Here is a 21,039-nt window from a genome sequence, read left to right on the forward strand (position 1 = left end):
CCCCGCTTTGTCTTGTATAGTGTAGTTTGCAATAAGCAACTTATAGAAAGAAGTTATATTGAAGTCAAAATGTAGTGTACCCCTGCCCTGTATGTAACACTGATAAATACTAATTTTGTGTTAATTAGTACAACAAGAGGTCACTCGATGAAGCAGATAACATTGTCTGTTAAGATATTTTACACTTATTGGGAAGCTGTTTATGAAATAAATTGACAGAGTATTATTGTTGCAGTGGCTTGCAATGAAATATAGTGTACTAAGCTATGCAAACCATTTAAAGTGGTCAACCATTTGGGGGGGGGGGGGTAGCTGGAATATTCATGGCTAATACAGCTCATGAAGTCGTGTTGTTGATCAAGTCAGATAAGATAACTGTTTACGTAGTGTTGATTTTGAGTGTGTACGAGGACTCCCAGGACTTATTTTTCATTCATTTAGACGGGGTTTCTGTGCTACTCTGAACAGAAATTACAGTTGAAACAAGACATTTGCGCCCTCTCAGTCAACGTACACCTGAAGATTTAGCCACCGTTAGAGGGAGCAACTTACATGAGTATGAATACTAGTAGTTGTTAAAATATTCTATGCGATTGTAATTACTACTATTACCTACTGGTATCATCAGTGTTTTGATTTGTGCCATGTGATCTGGGACAAAGTCTAATCAGTAAAAAGATGAACTTTTGACCCATTGGTTTGTTGTAAAAATGTTTGATCACAATTTTGATGAAATTCCATTTGAAAATAAAATTCTTAATATGGCCTTGGTTGCACATGTTCGGTTTTCGTCTGTGAATCCGTTGGCGAGAGCGCAAAACGCACTCGAGTGAATCCGAAGACGCAATAACTATCGCCGACCATGCCAGGGTTAGTGGCTACGAGCTGACTGGTATAATCTGATGTATAATTAACTTTATTGAAACACATAAAACTCTACAGAGGAATTAAAATGGTTACATTTCGACGGAAATTATGTATTGTCAATAGAATTTTTAAGGTCTATGCTTAGACGCACATTGATGTATTCTGTACCGGGAATTCACTCACACCTGAAGCCTTCGTCGTGTTGGCACGCTGAGTATAATACTGCTCAGATTACCAAGAAATGCGATTTATGTTATTCAGAAATGTTATTCAATATATATAACCATTATGTCATCGTATTTGTAAGTCGAATCATCAGCCATATTAATGAGTACACAGTGCACCAGCTGCAGAATTGAATGACGAATGTTTGTCTCAGTTACGATAAATCCAACAACACAGCCTCCTTATTTAGGTCATCAGTGTGACTTTCAATACTTAATATCGAGATGACCTGACTAAATCAACAATTTTTTTTACGTATCGCGACAAGCTGGCGTGATGATTGTTTTCAAAGGCATTTTCTGTTCTGTATTTTTTCAGATGTCACTGCCTGTAGTTGACGTAATACATGGGTATTAAAGTAATGACGATAGTCGGATATATCATTGTTCAATCGATCTGTCTGGCTCATTAATATTATTTTTTATCATAAATAAAAATTGTAACCGTAAAAATGTATCACTATTTTCATTCCATCTAAATTGGTCAATTGAATGTGAGCTTACAGACAGGAAACACAATAGTATTATTTTAAAAATAATACAACTGAGAAATCTTGGCACATATTTACGCAGTTTTAATCCGCGCTATAAAACATTACGATTTGGGTGATGCTAATTTAAAACAATAATGAAGAAAATGGCGGCATATACTAACCATGAATGTTACCAACTTAACTTCTTCCATTTACGGACATATTTTTTAGTGATTTGGTCAAACATGCGGCGTGGAAGTAGATAGAAAATATGAATTCCTTTCTCGGTGAGAGTTCGTTTTTTCGTTTGCTAAAACGCCACAATGTTGAATGTATATTGCATCTTGTAAAAATACCATGTCTGTTTTGTAATCATGTAATATAGTAGTATCTACGGTACTGTAAAAGAGTTAATTATTCACTGGGTTTTAATTTTGCTCATTTCGCTGACTGGAAAATGCGCTAAATTAAAGCCCAGTGAATATGTGAAATTTAGCATAGAACACATTATCTAAATGATAAAACCGTGAATATAAATCCCACTGAATGCGCCTGAAATGCTAAATCAGTGAAATTTAAACCCGGTGAAAATTAGTCATTTTACAGTATGTAGACGATATAGGTGTATGATATGATACTTTCCACACTGTGTTACGATCATGATGTTGGCGGAGATATGTAATGTCACATATATGCTACAAATAGTTAGATTACAAACCAAATTTATTTTGCGATTGACTCGGTGCCCTCTGTTGTAGTTGAACTTGTGTGAATAAATAAAGCATATCCAGCAGCTGTGTGTAGAAACAATGTCAATCCAATGTGGGACGTTATTATTACGCCAATGTGGCAATAACGGTCATTTTTCCAGCATTATTCGATATCGCGGCATGTCAATGGATTACGAATATTAATTTGTAAACAAAAGACCCTTCTTTCACGGAAGACTGTACATAGTAGTGTGTGTATTCGTGTAATAATGGTTTACGCAACTTGAAACGCGCATGCGCCGTAACCTACTGGCACGTATCGTGTTATTTATTCAAAACCAGAAATATGAGTTAATGATAGTACATTCATTGCTACTGAATTATTGTGTAACATCACGCGCAATTTACAAATATTTCATATTAGTATTATAAGAATTAAGGGTATTACATGTATAACTAGGCACAACAAACTATATATCTATGTTTATGTGTATTCAGTTCGTAGCTGGCAGGTCTTGAGTTCGATCGACGCTTTTTATGTCCAACTGCCATGACAAACAGTAGAATACACGTGCGAAGTTAATCATATTCTCAGTAGACAAGGTAAACTTCAGTTTGACGTTGTTGACAAAGCCTGACGAAAAGAGCAACTGATGACGACAAAGACTAGAACTGTTAAAGAAGTCATTATTTCACTGTCGCGTTACTATAGATATATGGGTGTACACTCAATCAAGGTTAAAACGCTACTCGGACTAATAATAATAAATAAATAAATTGTATCTTTGATGTGCTTCATAAACGCCACTTGGTTGAATGAAGGTGAAGATTTCAGCTGGGCTTCTAGTTTGGATTCTTTGTCTTTTGATCTGAATAATGACAAAATATCTTTCATCGTATGCAAATACAAATCTATTTAATCAATAAACCAGCCACATTATACATTAATCATAAAAATTCGATGATAACCATACGAATCATTAAATACTATATTAGAGTATACAAGTAAGTATACAAGAAAGTATACAAGTATTATAAAACCAACCAGTAATGTATGTTTGTTAAATTATTAAACAATAGAGCATATACTAGTAATTATAATATTTCCAAATGTTAAATCGTCATTCATACCAGTTTGATTGATATATATATTTGTGGACTTGTAACAATGTACATATATAGCTTCGACGGCACTTGTGGTGACAGCTGTCCACTGCGGCACACCGGTTACCGGAAATACTGGAATTTAACTAATACTGGAAGTGTTACATCGATGTTACGGACGATGACGAGAATTTGGCGGACAGCCTTTCAGCATGCTACGAGTCGAGCCAATATTGGTAAAACTGTTCTTCTAATGTTGTGGATTTCTTCATTATGTCTTTATTACCAATTTTGGCCCGCTTTTAAAGCTTACCCAATATTCAGTTCCGAAAGATGGGGTAAGTCGATAGATGTGAGAAGCGGTTTGGACGAACTCGACGCTGATGCTATGGCTGATTTTATGTTGCTCAATAGTTACGAAAATAGAGGCGAGGTCAGCGGCACAGCTACTAAAACGGTTCCACCGAAAAAACGTTCGACATTACCGCCGCCCAGTACGACAACACAGGACAAAGGTGTGACAACGCAGACCACTGTTGTGACAACGCAAGCATATGAGGTGACACGCTTAACGGTTGATGGTGGAATAAGTGCTGACGAGGAGGAAGGGCTCGACTGGTTTAAAGGCACTCTACAGCCGCACCAAAATCTGATTGTTCCAAATATTGTACATTTCATATGGTTTAAGTGTCGTGATTTTCAATATTACCATTTACTCAGCTTAATCAGTGCCTACCGCGTATTGAGTGCTGACAGAATTTTATTCCATACCGACTGTGAACCCAACGGGCGATGGTGGAATGAAGCTAAAACCATTCCTGTTTTAGATGTAGTACAGCGGGCAGTGCCCATGAAAGTGTTTGGAAATACCCTCAATCCCTGGTGGCCGACGCACCCTGTGGATGTTGCTAGGTTACAAATATTGATGGAATATGGAGGGATTTATTTAGATACTGATGTCTTTGTGGTTAATTCCTTTCAGGAACTCCGTCGATATGAGTTTGTCATTGGCAAACCGAGGCGCGATAACCGTTTAAATAATGCTGTGATTATCGCTACGAAAGATTCTGAGTTCCTAAGAATGTACTATGAAAACTATAGACAATATAACGATACTTGTTACCTATGCACCTCAATGATCGACGTGAACAAATTGGCGTACACACATAGGAATCGTGTGCATGTTGAATATTGTTCGTTGGGGTGTTCTGAAAAAAACTTCTATAACGGCCAAATGTACGGGAAAATAGAGTGGAAGAAATCCAAATATTCCTTGCACTACTGGGGGAAGAAGGCTTCCATAATGCAGGACCTAAGTCCTGCACTCATAAAGACATTAAATACAACCCTCGGTGATGTTGCCCGATATATATATTACGGAAGTGATGAACTGTTACAAGATTCTAGCAAACCTAGATTATGGAACAATTGTCCTTTGATTGGTTAGAACATACGAGTTCTAGGCTAGAGATATATTATGCATACTACTGGCCTAATACAAATAGTCAACGCCTTTTCTTACTGGAGCTCGCCTACCAACATCCATTGCGCGTGGAAATAGGGTGGACTTTGTTCTTGTAGCACCCAGCCGAGCATTCGTTCGGTAAAACAATGACATCTAATACACAAATGGGCGTGTTTTTGATCTGACAAACACCTTTACTGGTGTAATCTCCGAAAGAACAGCTTCATTTAATGTGAAAGCTATAAATGTTTCTTATAATTACATTATTATAAAAACTGGTCATTGATAATCAAAATTACAACATCTGCCAAAATACTGCAGTTGAAACAGCGTCCCTATAGTTTTTGGTGAGAGTTGTTAGTTGATGATAAAAGTCAGTTTTCATACTTTGGATTATTATGTTGATATAATATATAAATTTTAAAATGTCCGGTTCACTAGCATATTAAATGAGAATATTTGCGAAAATCAGGGAGTTGAAGATATCTTCACAAATAAACAAATTATTTTGGGGTCTACCTAACACCAACAAATCTTGAATCAAAGCAAAGCGGTTTTTGAGAAACCATAACAAATTCAAAGGTCAAGGAAAGGCAGAAGACCTAAATTGATTAGTAATCATTTTAGGAAATATCATGTTCTGAACTGGTTGCCATGGGTGTGACCATGGTTGTTGGGAGAAGTTGTCCGCCCACAACCTCGATCAATGTTGACGACATCCATTCGATCTGCATGTATGCATGATAATGAGTTCACATGTCACTGGAACAAAATTTCAGACATCGGAGTTTAAAATTTAAAGTTTCAATTTCGAGGCAATGATAACTAAATCTAATTAAGGTCATACGAAGCTGAGCATTTAAGATAACAAAAAGGTTACTTTTAGCTTAAAAATCATTCTTAAACATTTGATATGCCCTTAACTCATTAGAGAAACCAGTTTGCTTTCCGTTGTTATCATGAATATCATTGTTTTATTTAGTTTTACATGAAAGTCATTCATGCATTATGTTGGATTTCACTTGAAAATATAATTTGTCAGTAGTTTTTCATTTTTTTGAAACCATTTACTCTTGTTTAACAGTGTTGAGATCATTCAATAATGGATTTGATGAATTATTGAATCTATTACATTTTTTAAGTAATTGTTTTTTTATATAAATATATTGAATATCTCCAAATTCAGCTTAGGTTGTCATTATTGATGTGTATTTATATATATTCCAATATGGCTTATCTCTGTACCTACTGTACTTTGAATGAAATCGGTCAATGTATACCACAGAAATATGACCAACATGGCCTCCAGTCGGCTATTTTGAATCAAATCACAAAAGGAACTGACGTGCACCAGTAATAAAATCATCCAAAACATTTTTTAATTTTATGATGAAAATGACCGGGAATTAATTTATTAATTACATGATCTTAAAATAACTGAATAATAAGAGGACATGCAACAAATAATCTGTAAACTGTATCTGATAAACGGGTAGAAAACGTGGGAAAATGCGTTGCATTGGCTTCAAATTCATCCTACAAATTGTCAGGTGCGAACTGACGTGATATTCATCTGCTCTACCTTCCCCGACTTTCCGACCAACTACAAACGGTGATACTAATTATGTTAGGTTTGATCGTACACCTTCAAATCCCGGTGTTTTGGTCCATGTACAGAGCTCTCGATTTGGCTTCATGGTCCATGGTTTGAAAAAAAAAACAGCCATAAACCAATAGCAGTCCGCTAAAAGACAACATTAACCACCCCTTATCAGTAGCTTATCTGTATTTCAAGGAACTATATATATGCCTAGATGACTCCTCCTATGGGCTAAACAGCAACTGGACAGCTGAAAGAAAATGTGAGTTCCACCAACAATTATTTCTACAGCTATCTGTTTGGAGAACAGGCACAAAGAAATTGAACAATCGCAGCGCGCTAAAATAATGTTATTTGTAATAGTTGTACATTGATTAAAAGTATGCCAAATGTAAAAATAACATGTAGCTCCTGGCTCTCATAGCATATAGGCACTCATGCATCGTATCTTAGTACTCGATTTAGCATGCAATCGAACAGAGTACAAATTGTCAGAAACCACTTGTTGAGAAACCACTTAGACTGCTGGAATATGAAAAATGACCATTATACAGCTATCCCACAAGGATGTGCTGGAGTAACACAATGAAAACAGAGAAACAATGTAATGTGTTACATCTTTCCGCATCCCTCCAAAAACAAACAAAAAAGGAATGGTTCATTGAGAAATAGTGACGTGGAAAATAATGACCCATATATACAATATTTATCATTTAGTATCAGTCTATATCACCAAAAGTAAATAAAAAAAAGTTGGTTTTATTTTCATTTAGCACAATCCGTTGATGAAGGCACATTGTTCCAAAAAGTAGAAGTAGATTGTATCACGGAATTGCATGATTTTACCGACTTCCCCCGGGGCTTTCCTGACCACGCACTGACCTTCCTTGCACATGTACAATGGACCGCGATGTACATTATTTATATGTACCTTGATTCCATGGCTTCGTTTCGGGGATTCTGTTCTGACATGCTTCTCCCCAGTCACGGGGAGCCACCTCTAAACTTGCGATTTTAACTTAAGATAAATTTTAATGTAACAGGTCTCGGCATTGGGATAAAGGGGTAGCTATGTGAATGTATACAATATATTAACCTAAATCCTAAACCGTAACGCCAACTTATTTAAAATTCCTGTTCCGGGTTTTATAGACAACGGAGTTTTTGCTTTACTTATGAGTGGACCGCAAATTGCACAAAAATTGTGAAATTGTTGTTTATTTGCTTCATTATATATATATACTAGTAATTGCTCGACATTTTCTCTTAGGTAGACGTCAGAAGAAGCGAGTGATTACCGCCAGTGTTTGTTGCCATGAGCCACATGCGATAATCATGAGTGTCTGCTTACGTCAACATAAGAGAAAATATCGTGGGATTATATATTTATCACATGCATGTATACACACAGTCCGAAACAGTGAAACGTCTGAGTGTGACAGTGGTACTATATCACACACATGTAAGGATATAGAATCGTGTCTTCGTACGGTATTACAATCTTTATGTTTACAAGCTTGTGTGGCCTGAAAATCTAAGACACTATGATGTAAATAATCTCGACTTTTACGCATGCACGTGATTATTTTGGCAAATTCTAACGACTAGGTCATGACACTGTGCCCGGAGAAGGATGAAAACATAAATTAATACACATAAATTCTCTCTGGTCCAATTGTTTTTTATAATTTATTCCAATGCCCTAATGCGTTCGCGAAATGTTGAAGTAAGATTACGACGTTTGATTAAATCATACAAATAAAAAAAAAAGTAGTCTACTAAACAGTGCAAAGCATGCGTGTCATTTAGTGTAGAACTGGCTGCTGTGCAATCGTCTCACGTCATAACTGCGTCCATTTGTTTACATAAACGTGGCACGCATTATATGAAATGCTATATAGATTTGCGCGTTGCTAGTATGTTCGGAGTTTTAACGTCACATCGTTCAGTCAAAGCTTTCGCGCAAAGCCCACGCAGCTGTGACTTTAGTCCCTCTTTTAAAATAATTGTGTCAACTCGTGTTGAATAGCGTCAACTCACCAACACAAGGGACTGTGTCTTATTTATGTGTAATGTCACTGCATTTGTTTGGGTCACACATGTGCTGACATCATTTGGGTGTCACAGTTTACAATTCAAATCTGTAACACAACCGATGCTGTTACCGGAATAATCTAGAATAGTACATGTGCTTAATGAATTGATTGACAAAAGACGAATTAAAGAAACCATCTCCCATAAACGTCGATGCGAGGCGAGCAAACATCCGTACACATAACTAAATTTCAGATAATAGTATGGTCGTTGAATACATTTGATAATATTATTGGGAATTGGTCTAAATAGGACTCATTTCAAATAATGAATTGATCAACCACACCCGTCCCTGGCGAGTAATGTAACATACATTACACATTAAACATCTTATGAAATGATTGGTAATTTAAGTTATTACATCATACGGGAGATATACACTTAATCCCATAATGACGTCACTTTAAGAACAAGATGTTTGTGTCAAAATCGGTTGCAGACGACACCAACGCCGAAGACATCCCACAATGCATTTCTCTGACATTTTGTTTCAACCAATTGTTTATGCATACACAATATAATATACCGCTGTTCTGCGAACTCCGACGAAATGTTCCAATGGCAAAACGGAGCATATAGTGACGTTACCCACACCAAAATACATTTTTCCGAAAGTCGATGACCGCGGAATCTTGCATTAGAGGGAGATACCCTAACCCCCCCCCCCCAATGGGGAAGCAGACGTATGCTTTTGCCATCGGGATCATTGACTATAAATATTGATAATTGTACAGGAGAATCACCAAAAGCCCGTCGGCTACCGCACATTTAGACTCGATGTCGTCGCGGCTTACAATACATGATTTCTGTAGGGGCGGAGCGCTTCTGTAACGTAAACGGGTGCATGGGTCATTTGACGTCACATGTAAAATGTCGTTGTTTGAATTACTGTTAAATCCATCGCTATTATTTGAATAAAGCGCAATTGCACAAGACCACGTCGGTATTTATTTCGTAAACAACATCAGCACAACCACGCAAATTACCCTAAATTAAAATACAAAATAATTGCATTAATATAAATGCAACAATTAATTTGTTACCAACACGTCAAATACCCATGCATTGAAATCTATAATTACGGGGATACCAAAATTAAATTGGCTGTTCTCGTCGCTTCTATTTGACTACTGATAAGCTTATCGGATTAAGGAAGTACGTTACCCGCGTTGTCTTTAATATCTGCGCAGATCTTTGCGCATGACCAGAGAATGTACAGTCGTTTTATATATCATTTAATTTGTTATATGCGAAATACTTGGTTTTGAAAATACCAATATATTGGCTCATTGCACATAATTTCCCCTGTACGTTGCACAGTGACCCGTTAATTTAAATCAATTCTTGTTTGTTTCGAGTAACATACTTCCTTAAACCCAGGTTTCTTCTATTTATAAAAGTCAATTTATTGTCACGTGAACACACATAAAGTTAACTCATAATATGTTTAACATCCTTGAAAAAAAATGAAAACATTCAACGAATAATCCACTTTTCTCGTCCAATCTGATGTTTACTGACGCAGTGTTTTGTCCGCGCCGCGCCTCATTGGTGGCGTCACAGTGCTTCATCTGCAGTCCACCTTAGTGGTCGCGACGTAGTGCTTTATTTATCAAGTTCTTTTCCAGCTCCCACCAATCGACCAACTTCAGGTCCCCTTTTATCGGTTTAGATGTTCCATAGTAAACAAACCGTGCAACCTCGCCCAATATTCCAGGCATTTCTCGGATGGATTCACGATCAAATACGTCTGGGATTTTTTTTGAAGGGAAATGCAATGCATACCGCCTATTTTTCCAGTCATCGGTGTCGTACATTTCCGATTTTCGAATTGTCGATTGACCCAAATTATCGGGGGTGAAATGCTCTACGTGGATAAGTTCCTTTCGGTCCCGTACCAGGTTTGTCGGATAAAGTACATTGTTACAAAAATAACAATCTTGATTGTAATTCTTGTAACTTTCATACATTAGTTGCAGAAATTCAGAGTCTTTGACTGCGAATATAACACTTGTACTCATTCTGTTGTCTCTGTTTACTCCCATTACAAAGTCATAGTGACGTAACGACATAATGTCATTAACGATGAATACATCAGGATCTAAATAAATACCTCCAGTTTCCGTGAGAACCATCAACTTAGCTACATCTACACGATGTATCTTCCAACTCGGGTTTAAAGTTATCCCAAACACAGTGGTGGGTGAAGACATTTTTACAATCTCTAGTACTGGTATTCGTTGGGCTTCCTGCCAATATTGACCAGATGGTTTGCAATCCGTGTGGAATAATATTCTTTTGGCACGCCCGATTCGAAACGCACTTACTAAACTCAAAAGATGTTCAAAGCGAAAATCGTGACAACTGAACCATATATAGTGCACGATGTTCTCTACCACAAGTGTCTTATGCTGCTTCAGCAAACCTCTTGGGGAAACTGTCTCTTTCATTATATATTGAACTGGTTGACTATTGTCATTCGGAGACATTGAGTTATCATCCTGTATTAGATTACCTGCGGAATCGTACTTGCCCATGCTGCTGTCAAGGTTCAGTCCGCTGAAGTCATCCACAGGACCCTCAACTTTTTTGACGAAATCTCCGGTATTGCTTTGTTGACTGTATTCGGGCTTGCCAATTTGGCTAGCTATGTTATCGAATTGCCTGCTTTGTAGCGGTCCTGAGATTGGTTTCATCGCAGAGACAGGTCTCAGCTCTAATGGTGCTTCTGCTTTAGCCGGACCAGAGGGGCTGAAAATATAGAAAAAGAAAGTATTTCTATGAATGATTCTAAAGCTCGTATAGTCATTCCATAGCAGAGAAACACGGGAAGAAATCTATCATTATCATTTCTATGAACGATTCTAAAGCTCACATAGTCATTCCATAGCAGAGAAACACGGGAAGAAATCTATCATTATCATTTCTATGAACGATTCTAAAGCTCACATAGTCATTCCATGGCAGAGAAACACGGAAAGATATCTATCATTATCATTTCTATGAACGAGTCTATAGCTCACATAGTCATTCCATGGCAGAGAAACACGGGAAGAAATCTATCATTATCATTTCTATGAACGAGTCTAAAGCTCACATAGTCATTCCATGGCAGAGAAACACAGGAAGAAATCTGTCATTATCATTTCTATGAACGATTCTAAAGCTCACATAGTCATTCCATGGCAGAGAAACACGGGAAGAAATCTGTCATTATCATTTCTATGAACGATTCTAAAGCTCACATAGTCATTCCATAGCAGAGAAACACGGGAAGAAATCTATCATTATCATTTCTATGAACGATTTTAAAGCTCACATAGTCATTCCATAGCAGAGAAACACGGGAAGAAATCTGTCATTATCATTTCTATGAACGATTTTAAAGCTCACATAGTCATTCCATGGCAGAGAAACACGGGAAGAAATCTATCATTATCATTTCTATGAACGATTCTAAAGCTCACATAGTCATTCCATAGCAGAGAAACACGGGAAGAAATCTATCATTATCATTTCTATGAACGATCTAAAGCTCACATAGTCATTCCATAGCAGAGAAACACGGGAAGAAATCTGTCATTATCATTTCTATGAACGATTTTAAAGCTCACATAGTCATTCCATGGCAGAGAAACACGGGAAGAAATCTATCATTATCATTTCTATGAACGATTCTAAAGCTCACATAGTCATTCCATAGCAGAGAAACACGGGAAGAAATCTATCATTATCATTTCTATGAACGATTCTAAAGCTCACATAGTCATTCCATGGCAGAGAAACACGGGAAGATATCTATCATTATCATTTCTATGAACGAGTCTATAGCTCACATAGTCATTCCATGGCAGAGAAACACGGGAAGAAATCTATCATTATCACTTCTATGAACGAGTCTAAAGCTCACATAGTCATTCCATGGCAGAGAAACACGGGAAGAAATCTATCATTATCATTTCTATGAACGATTCTAAAGCTCACATAGTCATTCCATAGCAGAGAAACACGGGAAAAAATCTATCATTATCATTTCTATGAACGATTCTAAAGCTCACATAGTCATTACATAGCAGAGAAACACGGGAAGAAATCTATCATTATCATTTCTATGAACGAGTCTAAAGCTCACATAGTCATTCCATAGCAGAGAAACACGGGAAGAAATCTATCATTATCATTTCTATGAACGATTCTAAAGCTCACATAGTCATTCCATGGCAGAGAAACACGGGAAGAAATCTATCATTATCATTTCTATGAACGATTCTAAAGCTCACATAGTCATTCCATAGCAGAGAAACACGGGAAGAAATCTATCATTATCATTTCTATGAACGATTCTAAAGCTCACATAGTCATTCCATGGCAGAGAAACACGGGAAGATATCTATCATTATCATTTCTATGAACGAGTCTATAGCTCACATAGTCATTCCATGGCAGAGAAACACGGGAAGAAATCTATCATTATCACTTCTATGAACGAGTCTAAAGCTCACATAGTCATTCCATGGCAGAGAAACACGGGAAGAAATCTATCATTATCATTTCTATGAACGATTCTAAAGCTCACATAGTCATTCCATAGCAGAGAAACACGGGAAGATATCTATCATTATCATTTCTATGAACGATTCTAAAGCTCACATAGTCATTCCATAGCAGAGAAACACGGGAAGATATCTGTCATTATCATTTCTATGACCGATTCTAAAGCTCACATAGTCATTCCATAGCAGAGAAACACGGGAAGATATCTGTCATTATCATTTCTATGAACGATTCTAAAGCTCACATAGTCATTCCATAGCAGAGAAACACGGGAAGATATCTATCATTATCATTTCTATGAACGATTCTAAAGCTCACATAGTCATTCCATAGCAGAGAAACACGGGAAGATATCTATCATTATCATTTCTATGAACGATTCTAAAGCTCACATAGTCATTTCATAGCAGAGAAACACGGGAAGATATCTGTCATTATCATTTCTATGAACGATTCTAAAGCTGATATTGTTGTGATGCTGACATTGGCATAGACTGTGAAGTTCACCGTATTGATAGTTTTTTTATGTATAAATTGCGTTGTTTGTACAAATAAACATCAAATAGTAAACTTAGACATTGTGTTCATTGTGTCGGTTGGTAATGGAATAATTGATTAGTCAATGTACATGAATTTTAAATGAAATGTTGCAGCTCTAAAACGGAAACGTAAATCTTTATTCTTGTACCAAGTTTTACAAAGTAAACGTCATCTAAGAGTACTACACATCTAGTAATATTTATTAGAAGCCAGTGGCAAAATGATCGTATTCAGAACACGTATCGACGTTTCCTGTACTGACAGCGCGGTGGTCGTCGCGCAGCGCGTGTTCGAATTTCATGTAAATAAACAATGTATTTTACACGCGTTGCATACGTCGCTGAGTCCCATATTGAACAGGACGCGGCACGACAACTGCCACCCTTTAATATAAATTGTAACCTTACTGTAATATGGAGTAATATAGTAATATGGAGGTGTCCTAAAATGGTCTGTTTTTGAGGAAGGAAATTCAGTTAAAACCTAGTGTGCCACAAAAATTAAAATCCCTACTAAGCTAAGGAGTTTTGGGACGGTGGAGAATACTGTAGAATACGTTGAAATAGCTGCATGCAATTTTAGCGCATTTGACTCTTGGCATAAATTAACGGAATCTCAATTTCAATTTGAATATCCCCTTGTGAGAATATACTTTCTGTTAAATTAGCTGCATCTTGAATTAGCGAAATTACAGATTAGTTAAAATGGCTAAAATAACATGCTAGCTGAAAAGACATGTTTTACAGTATTGTGTAGGTAGATACTTGTATTGATGGTATGTGACGCAACAGCTGTGTAATTTTAGAACACTCCGTGATCCAACATGTGTTAGTGTATAGCCACCGTTACAGCGGCAAAGTCTAAACCGATCAATTTTTCAAAAATCATTAATGACATCGATAAGTAGTCATACATTAAATAGAATATTATAGTTTGTCGGATAACGAAATAACATTCAACAAGTTCCCATTAAATTTTTGAAAGTTCCCTTTGTGCTCGTCATATTAAAGCGGAGGGGTTGTCCCGAGCGTGTCCTTGAAACTTGAGTTCTAAGTGGCGTATACAACAGATTGTTTATTTACATCAAAACACGTGTTCCGTGTAGTAGTAATATGGTCAAAAATAAAAACAGCCGTTATTCTGCCATCTTTGATCTGATTATGAAACACACTGATACTAGTATGTATGATGTATGTGCCAAATGGTACATAAACATGGTACATAAATTTTGGAAATATAGTAGTAAGGCCAAAAAGTCAGATGGCTGTCAATCGGCCATCCTTGACCAGATTTTGAAACAAATTGTCATGGACATGCATTCTAACATGTATAAAGTACATGTATGTGCCAAATTTGAATGAAAACTGACAGAGCACGTCCAAGATACCTCATATAAAAAAAAAACAAGATACCTGCCAGTCGACCATCTTTGATCCAATTGCGAAATAAATCGTCATGAACATGTATCCTAACATGTATAATATATGTACCAAGTTTGAATGAAAACTGACAAAGCATGTCCAAAATACAACATTTTCAAAAAACAAGATGGCTGCCAGTCGGCCATTTTGAATCGAATCGCTAAACCACTGCATGTGCATATGTTCCACATAAGGTACTAGGCACATGCAAAGAATGAACGGAATCGGTCCACAGGATTCTGAAATATGACTCTGGACAGACTGACGCACGGATGGACGGACACACGGACGCACGGACGATCGGGGACATATATCCTAACATGTATGATCTATGTACTAAATTTGAATGAAAACTGACAAAGCATGTCCAAAATACGACATTTTCAAAAAACAAGATGGCTGCCAGTCGGCCATCTTTGATCTAATTGTGAAATAAATTGTCATGGACATGTATCCTAACATATATAATCTATGTACCAAGTTTGAATGAAAACTGACAAAGCATGTCCAAAATACAACATTTTCAAAAAACAAGATGGCTGCCAGTCGGCCATTTTGAATCGAATCGCTAAATCACTGCATGTGCATATGTCCCACATAAAGTACTTGGCACATGTAAAGAATGAACGGAATCGGTCCAGGGGATTCTGAGATACGACTCCGGACGGATGCACGGACGCACAGACGCACGGGAACTAATTAATAAAATTTATTTTTATTAATGTGATTTGTTTTATTACATTATCTGCCACATGTTATATTATTGATTAATTCGCGGCATCACATCTGCAATTGAATTTTTATTGGTTGAGTTATTTTATTAATGGTTATTATTACATTATATTTAATTAAATATATCATATGTCACACAGCAAATTTCATGTTTCAAATATTGTGTTCAAACTATATCACCATGCTGCGATTTGAAGATAATTTAACGATTACAGAAATGCTTTCGTTGTTCAAATGCAGTTAATATACACGTTTTTTTTAAATATTTTGTGCCAGGCGACAGTTCGGACATCGAATGTCACTGCTGTCTCTCCCGACATTTTTTTCTTTTCATGCGCAAATTGCACGTGATAGTCCTGACACATAGTGTCTTTTAACCACAGAAGCTATATTCATGTTTGGGACTACATGTGAGAGCTGTGCGGCCATCTCCCTATCAAATGCCAATTCAAATGCGCAATCCCGGCGTCAAGCAGGCCCGATCGAATCCCCTGCAGACCTTAACCATTGTTCCCGAAGTCGCATTTGTCAGTGAATCTCGACCAGTCTGTGGCACACTCACGCAGGGTAGGGGTCGACCCATTTTCTGATCAGCCTAAGGTAGTAATTGAACTTGGGCATACCGATCACGAGTCAGATGCAACAACCACTATGCTACCAGTAACATTAACAAGTCTTGGATGTACACAGGCTTGTCATTCCTGTTAACATACAAGTCTTAGCTGTCCACAAATAAGTCATGTGTCATGAATTTGTTTTCGCGTATCTGTTAATCGACTTAATTAGCTGATTACGAGCGAATTGCTGTGTTATGTCTGTCATCGTTTAGGCAGGCGAGGTCCTGGACGGAACTTGGCTCAGTGATTTGGAACTAATTACGAGATAACCGTCGTTATTCAGACTACTATTTCTGACAGTTGGTATTCGTAGTTATTAATGTAGTGAACGATTAATCAAAAGATATGACGTATTCAGTACTTAGTGTGATTGGCTTTATGATTGAAGGTTACGCCCTAGAGTCTTTTTACTGTTTTGTAATTGGTTAGAGTTTTGAAAATGAATAAAGTTGTTTTGAGTTGGTCTTGGCGAGTACTCCACGACAGAGGCAGTCTAAGAGTGCAGTCCTAGAGAGCCTTGACGCAGTCCAGTCCTGGAGAGTCTTGGGTCAGCCTTGCGATAGTCTTGAGGATTTTTCCCCAGGGCGCTGTGTCATATAGAGTACTCGACTGATCGACTAAGACGAGAGTTGAAACGTATTTCGTTGTGTGTGTTTTATTTGACTGTAAAGCTTAAGTGACTTTCCCGATCCCGTACCTCAAGGGGACGCGATAGAGAGACGAGACGAGATTCCCCCCTGACACGTGTGGAGAACCCTAGAGGGAAGAGAAATTCCCCCTGATACATTACTGTTTACGAATCTCAGCAAATTTTCATTTGATTTAGGTAACTAAAAGGTTGAAATCTTATACTCGTTTTCTGTTCACTGACTTGCATAACTAATGCAACTGCAAATGACATTTATTCCGGTAAACCAAAGACACAAAGACCCGGGATGCCGAACATCTGTTCGCATAGCGGTCCCGTTCCCCAAGAGACGTTGCACGGAGCTTCCGTCAAGAGACGTTGCACGGAACTTCCGTCAAGAGACGTTGCACGGAACTTCCGTCAAGAGACGTTGCACGGAGCTTCCGGCAAGAGACGTTGCACGGAACTTCCGTCAAGAGACGTTGCACGGAACTTCCGTCAAGAGACGTTGCACGGAGCTTCCGTCAAGAGACGTTGCACGGAACTTCCGTCAAGAGACGTTGCACGGAACTTCCGTCAAGAGACGTTGCACGGAGCTTCCGTCAAGAGACGTTGCACGGAACTTCCGTCAAGAGACGTTGCACGGAACATCCGTCAAGAGACGTTGCACGGAGCTTCCGTCAAGAGACGTTGCACGGAACTTCCGTCAAGAGACGTTGCACGGAACTTCCGTCAAGAGACGTTGCACGGAACTTCCGTCAAGAGACGTTGCACGGAACTTCCGTTACTTTCCTTTCATGTTTGCCGCAGTTGCATGTCCCTCTTCTCTAGTGTCTTTGGTTAAACATGGCCATGTTTAGTCACATTTAACAAATGTTAGCAAATGTACTGCTCTGATTATCAACTTAAAATCAAACTGTTTCAATTTCCGTTGAGACACTGTATTGTATAGTAGGTGAAAACATACACTTTAATTTAAATTATCGTTGACGTGGTTTTAGAGCACATAGAAGACAAATAAATTCGATATAATAATACATGGTCAATGGAATGGCGGAACAAAAGACAACACCACGAGTACAATATTCGCATCTGTGCATGGAGGCCACTGATTCATTGAAACGAGTGCTGACTCTGAATTGTATTGTAGTGGAATTATGCGATTAATTCTGTACCAATTGACATTATGCGGCTCCTGGTCACATCAGTCACATGACCGCGTACATACATGACAAGGTGTGACACAACTATATACTAGTATATGGCTTTATTCTGTTTTATGTTATTGATTATATGAAATCTAACATAACATTTGTTCATAAGACTGCTCAGATGCCCCGTGCAATGTTTCAAGTTTAGTTTTTGTTGAGGATATTATACTGCTGAACACAGCGTATGAGCAACTGATATAAATATTACTCTGGTTTATGAACAATTCGTTGGTGTAAGGGATTAGGGGACTAATAGCGTCAGCGTGTTTCACTTTTGTGGGACGCGCAACAGGCTGGTTTTTTAAAACATTTTTTTAATAAACATAGTCACAATTTTTTGCAACTACCGACATGTTTTTTACAACATTACTATCTATATTCATGGCTACATTCCGAATATTACCATTTTATTTAATGATTAATATATGTAGCGAACACGTTTTAAGTGAACCCCAAAATAAAATGTACTCATATTGCCTCTACCTTTGATGTATTCGCCAATAAAGAACAAAGTCATGGAATTTTAAAAACTTGCCACTAATTACAGACAATCACATTTACTGGTACTGTGTATGTTGTCTGTTCCACAGATTTTCTCCAAATCGGAAATCTGCAGGGTGCTTCCGCTAACTAATAAAATTCACATTCAAACAAATTACTAATAGCAATAATTAATGATGTATTATGTCAAATAAATATGGCACTGAATTTCGGTTGATGATGGAAAATAATGGTATCTGTGGGAATCTTCCCCTGACAACGACTCACACAACCCCAAGCTAATTGTTCTACACACCGTAAGCAAAACACACGGATTACACATACTAAGTCACTGATCGTTAAATAACATAGGATATACTCACTCTCTCCACCAACGGGGGGCAACAGCATTTTCTGGGATGAAGACCCTAGTGCCGTAATATATATATCTTGCCACTTCGCCTGCAGTGTTATTTAACGTTTTAATACTTATAGGATTCAGTGGTTCTACAACTGATTTCACGAAGAAATGCAATGAATATCGCGTGTTTTTCCAATCAAAATTGTCATATATCTGCGTCCGCCATAGCTCTTTGACAGAACACACCAACGTGTAAAGTTCAATGTGAATCAGATCTCGGTGAAGGAAGGCAATTTTATTCGGGTAGGTGATTGAATTGCACAGGTAGCACGTGCTATTGTAATTTTTGTAATTTTCGTAATACAGCTTCAAAAACTCGGACTCTTTGGTGGATATGATAATGCCATTGTTCAGCCTTCCTTCTCGGGGTCGCCCCATCACGAAATCGTAGTGTCTGAGAGGTTCGAGTGAATTCACGACAAACACGTCAGGATCAAAGTATATGCCACCATATTGCAGTAGAACTTCGATTCTTGTGATATCAGCTGGATGCGTCTTCCAGTATGGATTAAGGGGTTGTCCAAAAACGCTCGTAGGCGCCTCACGTTCAACAACCTCAAGTACGGGAATCATCTTCGCCTCCTCCCACCACTGACCCGTAGGTTCGCAATCGGTATGGAACAAAATACGGTCAGCTTTCATAATACGATATGTACTTAACATGCTTATAAGATTATAAAAATGAAAATCGTGGCAACTGTACCAGACAAAGTGAGCTATGTTTGGTACTATAGCATGGTCTCGAGGCTCTAATGTACCCTCGAACCAGTCCAACTCTTTGCCGAATTCAATCGTACGTATCAAATTTGCCACGTCTTCTATCTGCTCCTCGGCATTACCACCTGCAAACACTTCACCGGCCGTTTCTGCGGAATCGGCAAAACCTACCGTTCTCATAGTCTCAGGTGGTATTTGTACAGTCGGTTTATAGATGTTCATCTGTAGGTCATGTCGCTCCGATTCATCATACGTATTAACGTCAACTCGTTGCATCATATTGCTAGTATCATCAACGAGCATCCCATTAATGTCAGCATTTTCACTAGTACTCCGCAAAAACAACGGTTGTGTCCACCGACCGACAAGCCATAGATGATACATGTACAAGGCACCAACCCATCCAACAAACAGTAGTATGTTTCTCAAATGAAGCGTCTGATCAATACGACCCATGAGGCGGCGTATCGCCATCGTTATATGCAAGTGTACAACTGACGAGTCAGTGGACGAACGAACAGGGGTGAGAGACAGAAAATGAGCATCTCTTCCGGTTTAAAGATTATGGCCATATCGATTTCATTATTGTTTACCTATATTTGAGGTGGTATGGATTAAGACTGCACTTGTTGCCTATTTCTCATTCCTGTTTTCTCACAGCGAGAACTACTACTCACTATAAAATCAATTTCAGTGGTGATATTCAACTTCATTATACATATAAAAGCAATAATTCGCCGAAATATACAAAAAAATAACAAATTTCAAATTTACAAATCATAAAATATAGAGAGCTGATCTGCAGCTGTTACGTTGCATGTTACGTTCGGCTGAGCTGTCACATTGAACGCGATTCCCTATAGGTCAATACATCGGGCAGGATTATTGTGTGTTCAGTACATGTCACTGAAATTTATAAGATACGTTGAGGGTAAATTCGATCGTTACAGCAAAACACGTCTTTATATTTATTAGTATAGCTATCATGGTGTTCAGCTAATATTTTTCTAAATTTCAGCTAGATATCTTATCTTATCAAACATACTCTTACAAAATAATAGCTAGCAGTTCAGCTAATTCAGATATGGAGCCAAATTCGCTAAGTGGCTTTTTTGAAGTATCTTACATAAGGCTGTTTGATAATGGTTTACGGGCAATAATTCAGTCGATACACAGATAGC

The 21,039-nt window shown here is 37.8% G+C and overlaps 1 protein-coding gene across 1 annotated transcript; it reads right to left on the bottom strand.

Moving 5' to 3' along the window:
• Positions 1–9,963: 9,963 nt before the first annotated feature.
• Positions 9,964–20,360, bottom strand: LOC144347329 (uncharacterized). The gene is made up of 2 exons (XM_085497229.1): positions 19,104–20,360; positions 9,964–11,288 (listed from the first exon to the last, which is right to left on the bottom strand). Exons 1-2 carry the CDS (start codon positions 20,330–20,332, stop codon positions 10,121–10,123), a joined length of 2,397 nt encoding a protein of 798 aa, XP_085353355.1. The 5' UTR covers positions 20,333–20,360; the 3' UTR covers positions 9,964–10,120.
• Between the last annotated feature and the right edge of the window lie 679 nt (positions 20,361–21,039).

The sequence above is a fragment of the Saccoglossus kowalevskii genome, chromosome 3, assembly GCF_978046115.1.
Source record: "Saccoglossus kowalevskii chromosome 3, keSacKowa6.1, whole genome shotgun sequence".
NCBI lineage: Eukaryota > Metazoa > Hemichordata > Enteropneusta > Harrimaniidae > Saccoglossus > Saccoglossus kowalevskii.

Excerpts from the sequence above, each read along its gene's own strand:
- LOC144347329 (XM_085497229.1), bottom strand. The coding sequence starts at position 20,332 with ATGGCGATACGCCGCCTCATGGGTCGTATTGATCAGACGCTTCATTTG. Across the intron at positions 11,289-19,103 it reads GCCCCCCGTTGGTGGAGAGA|CCCCTCTGGTCCGGCTAAAG; the intron begins GTGAGTATATCC and ends CTATATTTTCAG.